Consider the following 14,292-nt stretch of genomic DNA (forward strand, 5'->3'; position numbering starts at 1 on the left):
ATAACACACAGGGGATCCTGGGATCAGTGAGAGATCATCCCTCCCTTGCCATGGGATAGAGCACTCCCCTTTGGGCCTGGTTTTTCCACGGTCTCGGGCCTGAGACTGGAACGTGTGGCCCGTTGCCGTGGTTTGACTCGGCTCTGGGAGCCACACACGGGGCGCAATGCTCCTCAGGAGTGCTGCGCCCATCGGGGGTAGGGTGGGGGGAGTGGGGAAATTTTTTTTTTTAAAAAAAGCATCTATCTTTAGTGCACGAGCGTTCGTGCACTCCTCTTCCTTTAAAAATTAAAAAATGGCGGGCGCGATGCCTCTCTTCCTGAGGTCGTCACGCCTCACGTGTAAACAGAGGAGGGATCTCGCGTTAATCGCAACGTGAGATCTTCCCTCCTCTGTCGCAGACTATCAGGTAGGTCTAGCTAAGGCTCTAGTTTCAAATCCCCACTGAACTATGCCGTGATTTCTAGGCCTAAGGAGGAGCCCATAAGGCAAAGGTAGATTGGTTGTTGCAGCCCCAAGGGGAGCTCCTTATGAGCAACAGTCTGAGACTGGCCTGAAGCCTTTTATGACCTGACATCTAGAGCCCCTGCTCAGGCTCCACCATGTCCTTGGAAAGTGAAAAGCTTGAAGGGACGGATGTCTAGCTGCCTGGACTGGGAATTGGCTCCTTAGAAACTGATCGCCTTGGAGATGAGACTGTTGGCTCCAGGCTGAGGTATTGAAGTCTCAAGAGACTGAAGACTCTCCTGAGTTCTTGGGCTCAAGGGGCTCCGGTTCAGTGGTGGTGCTCAGAACAAGGGTCTCCTCTTTTACCTCTGAGCCTGTTTGTCTGGATCACTGCTGGACTCCAGGGTCAAGGCATTTGGTGTTCTTGGGTCTGTCACACCTTGTGAGGATAAAATAGGATATCCCATCTTTCCATTCTTGAGTTCCTTGGAATGAGGGTGGGATATCATAAATAACATAACCCAACTCCCATTCAGAAATATCTTGAAAAAATGCCAAGGCTTAGGTTTAGGATTCATCTGATGAGTTCCTGAAGTGTCCCATGTGCACCAAAACCAACCCCCCAATGGGGATATTTAACTGCGATAGATATTTAAAAATACTCCTACGCCTCTCAGAATAAAACGGCTGTGTTTAGATCCATGTATAATAATACCCTTTTTTGACACATCACCCAGAAACACCCTTTGCAATATACATGGAAACCCTTAATACCACAGCTAGTGTTCACATTTTATTTTTGGAACATCTCCTATCCATCGAATCTGTTGGGAATGCTCCCTTGAAGAAATATCAGGACTCACATATTAATTAGAGCCAATTTAACAGGTTGCTGCTGCAAGTCAGGGCAGTTCTTGGAACTCACAGATCTAGGCTAAGCTTCAGCTGGGGAAGCATGGATTACATAAAATGCCTTATATCTTGCAATTCTGCTTGAGCAGTATGCTCTCAGCAGAAATATTTCAAAAAGAAAAAGTCGTTCTTCATGGTTAAAAAGATACTGCTCTGATGTCACATTCAGCAAGTCAAGATCTCTGGCTAAGTTAAGTTTTCTGTTTATGAATAATTTCATATTTATATAATCCTTTTCGGAACACCACCCCCTTACCCTAACAACAGACGTTTGCTGCAATATTGCACCCAAGCCTTAGGAATGCTTTACCTACACTTAAAAACAAATGTAATATAAAGACTTTGGCTTTTTTAAATGTGTGTTTTCTGTTTATTTTGTTTCTGTTGAGGCCAGCAATGCTTTATAAAATATCTGTGGACTTAATATTGGCCAACACTTAATGCATTTCTCTTTTTTCGGAGTGGATAGCCCAGGCCACACTGTTAGTTGGAACCCTGGAATTCAACCCAAAATTTCAATCAAAGCATACTAAGGAAAGCCAGTGTGATGTAATAGTTAAGAGTACTGAATTAGGACTCGGGAGACCCAGGTTCAACACCACTCAGCCATGAAGCTCACTGGGTGATCTTGGGTGACTCACTATATCTCAACCTAACCTACCTCACAGGGTTGTTGTCAGGATAAAATGGGATGGGGGATGTAGAAACATGCACACTGCCTTGAGCTTCCTGGAGGAAAGGAAGAATATAGATGTAAAATCTATTGAAGTTATACTGAAATGGGGCATTATATTTTACACCACACATTATTGCTACGGATAGCTGTTGACGGCATACAAGAGCTTCTAAACCCTTCCCATTGGTGTTTCATTGATTCAAAAGTACCTCTTGACACTGATTCTAGACTCTGGGCCTATGTGTAACCTGACGGGAGTCAAGAGGGAGAAAGGGGCAGGGCTATAAGGCATGGGCCCTTGCATTTGAGCCTTTTTAAGCTGCCACATACTGCAATATGGAAAAACATTGAGCTAAACCGCTAGGCCGAAACCACTGTTTTGATTCCAAGTGTCTTCCTCTGAGCCATTTCCCAGCTTAGTAATAGACACACCACTTCTCGCAGATCAGATCACCTCCGCTGAGTTTTGTTTTACAATAGCAGATACACCGAAGCTTTTCTCTGGCTTTTTCAATTATGTGTCTCCAGTCGGTGCTTTCTGATTTACCTCTGACGATGTCCTTGGGCACAAATAAGGTGGCAAAAATATTACCTTCCCCTGCCTAGATGAACCAAGAACAAGAATCCCTTAGAGAACAGGAGTTCTTATTCTAGAGATGGCTTTAGGCATTCAGGAAGTCTATTGGAGATTCCCCAAATGTGCTGAATTAAACACCAGACCTTCACTTCAGCAGCCCTGATTGACATATCAATTTATTTTCCCTGCTGGGTAAGTCAATGAGCTAGATTCAGCTGATTTTTCCTCATGCAGTCCAGAAAGACTGTGATTCAGGTATCCTTTTATATCTTTGTAACTGTGTGGAAATACCAGCACAGAAATTAGGAATGGAAAGAATAATTGTATGCAGCATTGTCCATCAATAGACAATGTAGGAACAACCCCAAAAAGGGGAAACACATCAGCTCATGCTGATTTATATTTTTAGGTGCAAATTTCAGAGAAGGCGATATCACCCTATTGTTGCCTCTCTGGGCTCCCAACCTGAAGTCTGTACTGGCCATCCAGTGCACTCTTCAATTTTGGGACTCAGTGGCCCTGTTCGGAAGACTCTTTCAACTATGCCTTTAACCACGGTGAATAAGGCAAAAAGCCTTATTCACTGTTGTTAAAGCCGTGGTTTAAGATGTCTTCTGAACAGGGCCAGCGTGGACAGTGACCCTGTTCAGACAACAAACTAAGTCACAGCGGTTAAGCATTTTGAACTAAATGGCTTAGCCTATTGTGTGAACCATGACTTACCGTGTTGTGTGAACTATTCCTAACCATGGTGGCTACATAACCACAGTTTAAACACGCTATTTGGTTTAGTGGCTTAACCATAGCTTAGCGTGTTGTCTGAACAGGCCCACAGTGTCACATAGCTCCAAGATCCATGCCTCATGAACCATTCCTAGCACTCCCCTTCACTTCTGCTGCCAAACGCAGAGGGCTTTGCAGTTTTTCTTGGGCCACCTTGCTGCCTTATATACCCAGACAGAGACCATGCCACTTTGTAAACCCAGACAGGACTTCCTCCCCATGAAGCAATCACTCAAGCCACCTCCGTTTCAGTGTGGCTGCCCAATCCCACTGTATGATCAAAACTATATGCCTGGGACACCCAAAGGCCCTCTCGCGTTGGGCATGCAGCCACAATATCAGGGCTGAAAACTTTCTGTGGGGCCCTCAGAATCTCATGCCTTGCAATGAGTGAAAGTGGCATGACTGCTAGAACTTAATGGACTAAAGCCCTCTTGGTCATTCCTCCTCTAGCCAAGCTGAGAGTGAAAGGTGTTGTGCTAGTTTCTCCACAGAACCCTGGAGCAGGCCCTCCAAACACTTCAGCTAGCTTCCCTTCCTTCCCCAAAGTTCCCTTGCCTCCCTCCACTTTTGTTTTCTTCAGGAGAGTTAGGACTCAAGGAGAGACTGCACCTCAGTGCTCTCCATTCCAAATTCCATTTTGAAACTTTGGCATTTGTGTGAGGCTCCAGTGTCCCTAATAATAACAGCTTAGCCAGACATCGCTATTCAACCATCTTAGGATATATGAGGCTTTGGAGTGGGTGCAGGGAACCCCATGTACACCAATGTCCTGCGGAGGCTGGCTCAGGCCTGGGGCAAATCCATCTCAAAAGTCAAAAGGCAGGCAGGGGCCAGAAGCAAGGTTACTAGTGAAGCAGAGAGAAGTCCAAGAGCAGGGTCTGAGGCAGAGCCAAAATCAAGCACAGGCAAGTAGTGCAAACCAAGTACAATCCAAGGAGCAGAGTGTTCTCAGGTGCAAATGGATCAGCAGTCTGAGAGTTCACTCAAAGGAAGAAAACTCAGGGCTTCTCTACACCAGGGTTTTGTCCCACACCTTCCAAATTCTTTGTGGGATCGAGATTGGGATCGAGATTGGCTCCTTTACATGTTCTTAAACATGCTTTTCTTCAGGAATTTCCTTTCTCTGCAAGTTTTATATGTTTCTTTATGCAACCAGTAGATAGCACTGTGGTATAGCAAAACTGCATGTAACCATTGCAGTGTTTCAGCATGCCTCTAGAAAAAAATACCACCTTTTCCACAATCTTTTTAAAAAATGGAATAAAGGTCATAAAGCACAGAAGCAGTTCTGGATGTTGACACTGTTGTGTAAAGCACCCACAAACTTCCACGAGTAACCAATCATAAGCGCACAATAAAAGAGGCATGTAGAGAAGTCCTCAATTGCAAGGTACTGAGAAGTGATGCTATTCCAGAACTTGGCTTCTGAAGCTGATGGCTTTTAAGTCTGAGCCTTCAGAGCTCCACCCAAAGCACAGCTGCAGGCCATTAGTGCCAACTCAGGAAAGATCTATGCATGAGCAGGGCCTTGCTCATAAGTAGTCCTTCCACTCTGCTCCCGTAATGGCGGTAGCCTCACTGTAATGCCACCTCTGAACTCTCCCCTTCATTGGATGTATTGTTTTCCCTAGCTCTTTTGCTCAGCCTTGTTCTACATCAGGAGTGGTCAGAATGTAGATCCCTATATATTTTGGACTTCCACTACCAGCATTCTGAACCACTGGCATCTACATCATGGTCTTTTTCAGCACCAGGTAAGACCACTTTTTATTCTTGCAGGCACTTTTAAGAATTGCTTTGAGTGCTTTTAGATCACTCTACTTTTATTGCTTCTGGTTTTTCTTTGGTTTTATATGCTGTAGTGTTTTTACTCTCTGCTGCTGATTTTATTTTGGTTTTATTATGTGCTGCTTTTATACATTGTTTTAACTGTTTGTACTTTATGTCTTTGATGTATTGCACAGCACCCAGAGAACTTGGATTATTGGGCGGTTTAAAAGTATAATAAGAAGGATGCAATCCTATGCAAGTTTAGACAGAAAAAAAGTCCCAGTATGCTGCTGGGAATTGTAGGAGTTTTTTTCTGTCTAAACATACATAGGATTGCACCCTAAATAAAGAAAAATAATGCTAAAGTGAAGCAGACATGTGAGTTGACAGCACCATGTTCACCATTTCCCTGACCCAACATGGATAGCAAAGGAAGTGTTTAGAGGTGGGGAAATACTGAACATGTCATGTTCTGCTTCAAATGGCTATTAACAGGAGATGTAAGGACGAGAAAGTGATCATCTACTTATTTCTGGTAAATGTCTAGGTTGGCCCTAAAGGTCTAAATGTAAAGGGCTTAATGTTTTGTTTTGGCTGTTACAGCCGCACTTTTCAGATCACGACAACTTGTCTGGCATAGAGGCCATGCTGTGAATGAAGAAGTTCAGCTGTGAAATTGCTATGTTTTAAACAGGTGGCATTAGGCCAGCCATTATCCCTCAGTCTCAGCCCACCATTTGCAATATGGGAATAATAATTCTGTCTGTTCAGCTGGGATTTGTGGACAACTGCCCCATGTGGTGAACCACTGAAGAACCCCCAGGCCCTCAACTGATTCTGCCCACTGGATCCTCCTGGGCAGGAAGGAGTATGGACGGCCTTCCTGTGCCAGTTGAGCCTTGCTTGAGCAACAAGGCTTTTCCAAACTTTGGAGTGTTTATGCCTCCTGTTTCTTCTTTGGTCATAACTTGTCCTTTGGTTCTGGTTTGTTTCTCAACCTGGTCTCTTGTTTTGGCTCTTTGGTCCTGACTTGCTTATTGGTCCTGGTATCTGGCTTTGCCCATGACCCTGCCTCCTGATTTGTTCTTTGGTTCTGAGTTACTGGCTACCCCCTTTTACCCAAAGGTCCTAGCTCACTTGAAATCGCTGTCCACAGCCCAGCCTTGACATACTTTACAGGCTGTTGTTAGGATTATTTAGATAGAAATGCTAAGCATTTCTATCTAAATTAAACTTGGCACAACCTTCATAGAGTGGTACGTAGGACTGGTTTAAAATATGTATATTAAGTTATTTTAAACTCTGTTCTATTGAAATGATTTATTTAACTACAGCTAAACTTTTGATCATCAGAATTCCCAATTAAACAATAATGACTGGCTGCAATCTCAGGAGCCCATTTATGCACATGCAAAGTTCTGACCAGGGTCATCTTGAATCCCCATTCTGGGATGGCCGCCCCTTCGTCATGACAAATTGCACATTGCTCCCCTCACCCTGCCAGCAATCCAAATTCAGTGAAACCAAAACAAAATGGCTGCCTGAGCATGCAGACGCAGCGCGCCTGCTCCTCTTGATCAAAAGCATTATTCATTGGAATACCCTGTCTTATCTCCTAAAAGATACCGAGAAGAAAGAAATGTCCCAAATTACAGAACTGAGATGATAAGTGAATGGAAAATGGAACACTCAGATACAAGATAGTTGGTTTTTTTTACATTATGCTCATCACTGCAGTATCACATCCAGTCACATGCAATTAATTGCTAGCTTAACTTATTTTCAGGTTAATAAAATGCTGACTTTTCTGGGTTTCTTCCCGCCCCCCACTCCCATGCGTCGACCGTCCTTTTCTCATTTGGTTATGCTGATTGAACAGAAAAAATGATTAAATAAGAGAAGAGGTGATACCATGTGATTCCATGTTAAGAAACAGTTTATTTGCTATTCCTTTCTTGTCAGCAATAGGAAGCTTAAATTATACCTCTATGAGAATCATTATGTTCTGATGATGGAAGGTAGATGACACATCCTCTGCTCCTTTCACTGCCATTGGGGAATTTTGGTGCTAGTCTTAATCACATTTTCATTAAGGGAGTCTGACCGTAGAATGGATATTTTCCCACATCTCACTCATGTGAGGGCTGTGTGTGTGTGACTTGTGGCTTTTCTTTCTGCCTTTGATATAGCCAAGTACATAAGTGACCTTGCTGCAGGACTATCTACAAGTATGAAACTGAAGAGATGTCTTATTGCTCTTCTACTCTGTTTTCCAAGTTCTGTCTTCGCTTCTCCCTTACATGTTATAAGAACATCTGAACTGCCCTGCTGGATCACACCAAGGGTCCATCTAGTCCATCAGTCTGTTCACACAGTGGCCAACTGCTGTCGGCCAGGGACCGACAAAGCAGGACATGGTGCAATAGCACCCTCCCACCCATGTCCCCCAGCAACTGGTGCATATAGGCTTACTACCTCAGATACTGGAGGTAGCACATAGCCATCAGGGCTAGTAGCCATTGATAGTGTCACGAGTGGACTTTAGGTTGGATATGTGAATGACCCAAACTTGTAAAAATGTGTGTTTGCCTGTGTGCTGCTTAGGCTCTGAAAATTCTCCTTTCCTTTAAAACCCTCCTATTCCTATCAATAAAGATTGCAATCTTTCATTCTTCTTCAGTGTGTCACCCACCCCGATTCCTCCATCCTATCAATAAAGTTGCCAGCTTTATGGCTTTGTGAGGGGGACTTCTACCTACGCTTCCTCTCAGAAGTAAATACAGGCACCACTGTGAACTCTAGACCTCATTTGAAATGTAACAAATCTGATGCCATGCAAAGAGATATATACAAACATGACGTCAGATGTAATGTATTCTCAACTAAGGGGAGAGGAGGGAGGTCCCCTGGTGTGCCCCTTGCTTGCCCGTTGATAGCAAGCGTGATCCAATGGGCTCCGCTTCCAAGACTTAGTTGGCTGGATTGGTACTGATCAGGAGGAGGGTGAAGGGGCCTCTCTGGTGTGACTCTCTCCTGCCCATTGACAGCAAGTGTGATCAAGGGGGCTCTATTTCCCAACTCCTGATTGGCTGGGCTTGCACAATTCTGAGCATTTGTAACTTAAGTTTTCTGCCCAGAGAGGGTGTGGGACTCTCCGTGAATACTTGTGATTGCTTTTCTTGTATTGCTTTATTCATTGCCATTTCCTTCCCCCAATTCCCCTGAATAAATCCTTTTGCTTGCTTCACAAACTGGTTGCATTTCCTGACTCCTCCTCATAAGGTCCAAGCTGTCCCAGCCTGGTCAACTGAGCAGCTTAGGGGGGTATTTAAACCCCTTTTTCACAATAGCCTTCTCCTCCAGGAATTTATCCACCCACCTTTTAAAGCCATCCAAACTGGTGGCCATCACTACATCTTGTGGTAGTGAATTTCATAGTCTGACTAGGCGCTGTGTGAAATACTTCCTTTTATTTGTCCTGAATCTCCCACCAATGACGTCCACGGGATGACCTTGGTCTAGTTTTATGGGAGAAGGAGAAAAATGTCTCCCTGTCCACACTCTCCACACAATGCGTAATTTTGTACACCCCTATGATGTCTCCCCTCCGCCGACTCAGGTTTTCTTCATTCATGGCGTTTTACTCAATTAAATGTGCAGCTCTCCAATGGTAACCTGAAGTGGTAGTCCAGGAAAAGCAGTACCTTCTGAGGATCAAATTACACATGATGCTAAATGTGTTATTAGAAAAGTTGTCAGGTTTTTAAAATTTATCTAATGATGGGTGATTTTCACTGGTACTGCACACACAAAAAGGAGGAGAGGTGTAACCCTTCCATCTCCTGTAGTGATCCCAGAAGGAATTCCTCCAGCGTTGCTATTTGTCTTAGGGGAAAAAAAATCTTCCACAGATATCAATGGAAGTTTCCCCTACTAAGGCTAACACATTTTCTACAGCTAACATCCCTGGCCTTTGGCTGTGCTGGCTGGTACTGATTGGAGATGAAGTCCAAAACATCTGGAGAGTGCCAGATTTGGAAAGGCTGGACTAGTGTGGTGTAGTGGCTAGAGGGTTGGACTGGAAGTCAGGAGATCCAAGTTCCAGTCCCCACTCGGCCATGCAAGCTCACTTGTGACTTTATGAGGATAAAATGGAGAGGAGGATTATGTACTCCGTATTGGGTTCTTTGGAGGAAAAAGGCGGGATATAAATGTAATAAATAAATAATAAAATAAATATAGACGCTTAAGGGGAGCAGATTTCCTTCAGGACTGCAACTGAAGAGCAAAGAGTTAATGCTACCCTCCCCACATATTGCGATCCCAATATATTTTTTTTTAAAAAAAGGAATCTGTATATGGGGAAGTATATATATATATATATATATATATATATATATATATATATTAAAACCCTGATGTGGTTTTTATGACAAATTTAGCATTATGTGGCATTAGGCCCTCCTTTTTGCTAAATATATAAACAGGCCCTGGAAATAGCTTCAAATAGCATTTAGTAGCTAGCTATCAAATCTCCCATTGTTCCAGCCACAATAACTCAGAAGGCAGATTCAGTCACAATAAGTTATTCAGCCAACACACAAAGCCTGCTGCAATTCCACATGTTCTGATAATATGTATACTGAGTGTGGAGCACTACGTTTCGTTAATACCAATCTAATGTGACTGTACACTTCTGTGGAAATAGCCATGAAAAGCTGAGACTGCATTTTGCTGCTTCTTGTTAATCATTGGGGAGACCAAAGGTGGATGGAGCAAAGTGGCACAGCCCACTGACCTGTCACCTTGAACAATCTGGTCTCAAATTATAGCTTAGGACACAATGAAAATGAGGTTGGCAGTTTCATTCCATTCCCTATTTGTTGATTTCACAGGATCGTGATAAGGTTTAATGGGACAGAAAACCAGGACAAAAATTGGAAGAATAGTGCAGGAAATTATAATGAAGTACTGGAGGTGCAGCCTCGTTTCTGCACCAAGAAAATTTGTTTCTGAACCAGGTTTTTCTGCCTTGTTTCTGTATCCAGTTCCTGATTTATTTATTTTTTATCATTTTCTTGAACATTTTGTTCACTTGCTTTGGTATGTATATGCACAGAAGCAGTGGGCTCATCCTAACTGCCTTAGCAAACATGAACGCAAAAGCCCAATAACCATTATATTTCTATAAATCAGTTGTTTTCAAGTTGTATTTTGAGGAACAAGAGATCAGTGGCAGAGCACAGGCTTTGAATACAGAAGGTTCTGAGTTCAAAATTCTGATGTGAAACCAGGCCAGTTCCAGGTTTGCAGGAGTCTTGGCCATTGGGCCCTGATGAGTTTACCTGGTAGTATCAGTGGGCGGCAGCAGCAACAGTATTCCAAGTGCCCTGAATAGCACTGGGTGGTCAGGTCTACCCGCCATTTAAATTTCCCACAATGCACCCAATGTAGTATGGCTGCAGGGCAATGTGGATATTAAAATGGCAGCTAGATCAAGCTGCTCAGAGTGTCAGGCCAAAACATTGTTTTTAAAAGGGGGCTCAGGTTAGGGATCTATGGTGGGCCCTTCCAGAATAGCTGTAATCCTGGCCACTGCTGAAGGATGCCAAGTGTTGATGGCTACCTTGAAGTGAAACACCCCTGCCTGAGATTCTGGAGAGCTGCTGCCACGAATGGACCATACGGAGCTAGACGGACAGGTGGTCATTGGGGAACCCATGAATTATGAAGAACAGAAAAGAGTTTCAAAACCACTGCCATGTGCATTAGCCAGTGAGCAGAGTTCCATCACTGAGGGCTATCTTCACACTGGTTCTTTTGATTTTTGCATGCTCAAAAATCATTTGATTTTTGCAGGCTGGAGAACTTAATGGAACTGTAGTAGTAGCTTGGCAGAGAAGGCCGTGCAGCTCTGTGCAGAGATCATTCAGAGACATAGGCTTCACCCTCTCTCAACCATCCTATTCTTAGGTGCACTCTCCCCTGGCCAGATAGGGATCAGGAAACACTCGTTCCAGGGATCAGAGAGGAGGATAAAGGAAGATGGTGAAGGAAGAGGGGGCAGGTTCAAGGCAAAGGGTAAGAAGAGGAGGTAAGGGCTGGAGCCCTCTTCCTACCCACCAATGGCATTTCATGAGGATTTTGCTTGCATTAAAATGCATGGCATTTTTCACTGACTTCAATGGGATATATTATTGTGAGAGGACTATTATCATGGCTTCACTCACCTGAAATTAAGCCCCATGGTCAATGAAAAATAAAGCACGTAGACGTGCATAGACATTTATTATTGTTCATAGACTAAACAAAATAAAAATCTTATTGATGCTCTCAGCCAAGTTTATGCAATATGGAGCCTCCAAGAAAATCCATTTTGTAACCATGGAGCTGTACAGGCTAGGGCTGGGCCGAATCCTGCCTCCTATTTTCAGGAACTTTCTCTTTCTCTGTAAAAGAAGCATTGTTTTTTCTGCCTCTTTCGGAGGGAGGGGGGGAAATTCAGAGAATTTTCTCCTTGGGGAGAAGGCCAGGGTTTCCACATACATTTTTTAAAAGTGTAGCAGGTTGCAGAGGGCGCTTTTTTTAAAAAAAACCCCACATTTTCCCTCGGCATTTGGAGGAGCCCAGCAGTTCTAAGTAAATGCTATTGGCACCATGTGACCTCTCCCTCTCAAATAAGCACTCAGGAAGAACTCCTGGGCTTCTGAAAATGTTGGGGGTGTTTTGAAAAAAGAAAAAGAAAGAAAGAAAGAAGACCCCTCAACAACTGGCTACATTTTAAAAGGTATGTGGATACCCTGTCTCCAACCCAAAGAGAAAAATTCTCCGAAATTCTTGCCTCTCCCATCCCCTTTCACCTGAGTTTTCATTCCCTCCCACCCACACACAAAATGCTGAAAATGGAATGGTTGAAATTTTCAGCCCAGCACTAGTACAGACATCCCTGCATATTGACTGAAGCCTATTTATTCTACTGGGTTGGATATTACCAAAAATTGCAAATTACGCAATGGTAATCATGATATAGTGACCAGTTTGCTAACTAAAATAAATACAATATATGTAAATAGAAAAAAATATAGACAAAAATAAACAATGGAATAGTAAGACTGTAGCCATAACTACTACGCTAACACATCCTTTGCAAAGGACCTTGAAAAGGGAGGGGGTCATGTTGCTTTTAAAAAGCAAGTTAGGAATATCAACATCTGTGTTGCTGAACAAGATACTGAGCATGCTGCCGGATTCACAGGATGATAGCAGAAAGCCATGCAGCACACTTTGGCAGAAGCACACAAAACACTATACAACATGTTCCAGTGTGTGCCATGCTTACACTTACATTAGTCAGTTTCATACTACCTTTGCTTGTTTTAAGCATTTCCATCATCTGCACAGGAGGGAAAAACAGAAGGTAAAGTTTTAAAAGCTACAGAGAGAGAGAGAAAGAGAGAGAGAGAGAGAGAGAAATTCTAATGATTGTCAATCCATCAAGATAATTTACATAGAGATATATTTAAAAGCTCAGTTCCTACTATTCTATCACACTTTAGCATCACACCAAGGGCTGTGATGCAGGCCACGAGTGAAGTACTTACTTGTGTAAGTGCCCTATGCACAACCTGTCACATTTAAATACACTTGCTACATGTGTCAACTATTTGAGTACCCCTTTACTTTCTGGCATACAAATTAATGATTGTCTTTGCCCTTAGAGAGGTGGAAAAAACTTTCACTTGGGGACAATTATTACATTGGAAGCAACAACCAGCCATATCCCCTGAAAGGGGGTGGTCACATATTCCTTTGTTCATTGTAAAGATCAGCTTTGCACTAGCATAACAATGGTTATGCATCTCCCCTGGGGATGCATTTTTTGAAAAGTGAGAAAGTGAGGATGACAAGTTATGGGCACATATATCAGTGGGTGTGCGGAGAAGCAGCAGAATACGGTCAGGAAAATATAGAAGATGGTTGCATAACATTTTCCATGTAGCAGAAGCAAGATTCCTAAGAACAGTTATTCCTCCAGCATTTTAAATGCTACATCAGCAAGAGTGGTTTAATAGAAAATTATGTGAAGAGATATGAAAAAAGCAGTGCATAACCACAAGTCAGAGCTAATTATAGTGATGAAAGATTAAACCACGTCTGAGATAAGCTGCTATACCCAAATGTACACTCATTTATATAGTTTTCTATGCAGAACCACTATTAACTACAGAGGAAGGTTTTCAATCTCAAAGGCTTATTCATGCCAGGGGCTACCTCTTGAGAAGCACACTCACTGTTTTTAAGGAACTTAGAGTGTCATCAGATGAGCATTTTATAGCACGCTTTTTACTGGTCATTCACGGTTTTTTGTGGGTCCTTTTCACGACACCGTCTGCCTTCTGCATGCCTCCTGCTCCTTCTCGTTTTCCCGTTAAAAAAGAAGACCCCGGAAAATCCATTTTTTCCCCTCCTACAGCAAAAGGTGCCACCATTTCCTGCTGCATGCAGGAAAAGCAACGCAATAAAAACGCCCACTGAATGGGTCATGTGGTCTTTGTTTACTTCCTTTTTCTTCAGCATGTGACGAAAGAGGAAGCTGCTCATCCCTATTGTGGGGCAGAAGTATGAGCAAAGCGACGGGTTGGATATGCAATCCCCCTCCCCGTCTGAAGAAACCCTTACTCTACAAAACTGTTATTCACATGTCCCTGAACTGACTACTCAAGACGGGCTCATCATCAACACACACAATTCAGTGGGCTAAATGAAGGTCAGTGTCCCAGTGAAGTGGATTCAGGGCCACTCTCAGCTTTTTACTGTGCACTCCATTTAAAAGATATGGATAAAAACAATTCCCCTCCCACAGCGAGACAAAGGATTGATTTCAAAAATTATTATTATTATTATTAATACATTTATTTATTTCTTACCCGCCTCTCCCTCTGGATCGAGGCAGGGAACAACATTAAATACAAATACCATAAAATACATAAAACTGATTAAAACATAAAAAACTAATACAATATTAAAATAACAGTCAAATATCTTAAAATTTGACTCGGTAGGCCTACCGGAAGAGATCAGTCTTTATAGACTTCTTGAATTCAAAAAGACTATCTATTTTTAA

General features: G+C 42.9%; 1 protein-coding gene across 2 annotated transcripts in view; it reads right to left on the reverse strand.

Annotated features, from left to right (window-relative positions):
• LHFPL3 (LHFPL tetraspan subfamily member 3) overlaps window positions 1-14,292 on the reverse strand; it is a 256,340-nt gene that overhangs the window by 37,246 nt on the left and 204,802 nt on the right. Inside the window, exon 3 of one of the 2 annotated variants that reach the window (XM_063134188.1) lies at window positions 12,534-12,561. In XM_063134188.1, coding sequence (XP_062990258.1) covers window positions 12,545-12,561 — 17 coding nt within the window. In that variant the 3' untranslated portion in view covers window positions 12,534-12,544. Of the gene's footprint in view, window positions 1-12,513; window positions 12,562-14,292 lie in introns of both variants that reach the window. The other variant, XM_063134187.1, reaches the window with a different exon arrangement.

The sequence above is a fragment of the Elgaria multicarinata genome, chromosome 9 (genome assembly GCF_023053635.1).
Source record: "Elgaria multicarinata webbii isolate HBS135686 ecotype San Diego chromosome 9, rElgMul1.1.pri, whole genome shotgun sequence".
In the NCBI taxonomy this organism is placed as follows: domain Eukaryota; kingdom Metazoa; phylum Chordata; class Lepidosauria; order Squamata; family Anguidae; genus Elgaria; species Elgaria multicarinata.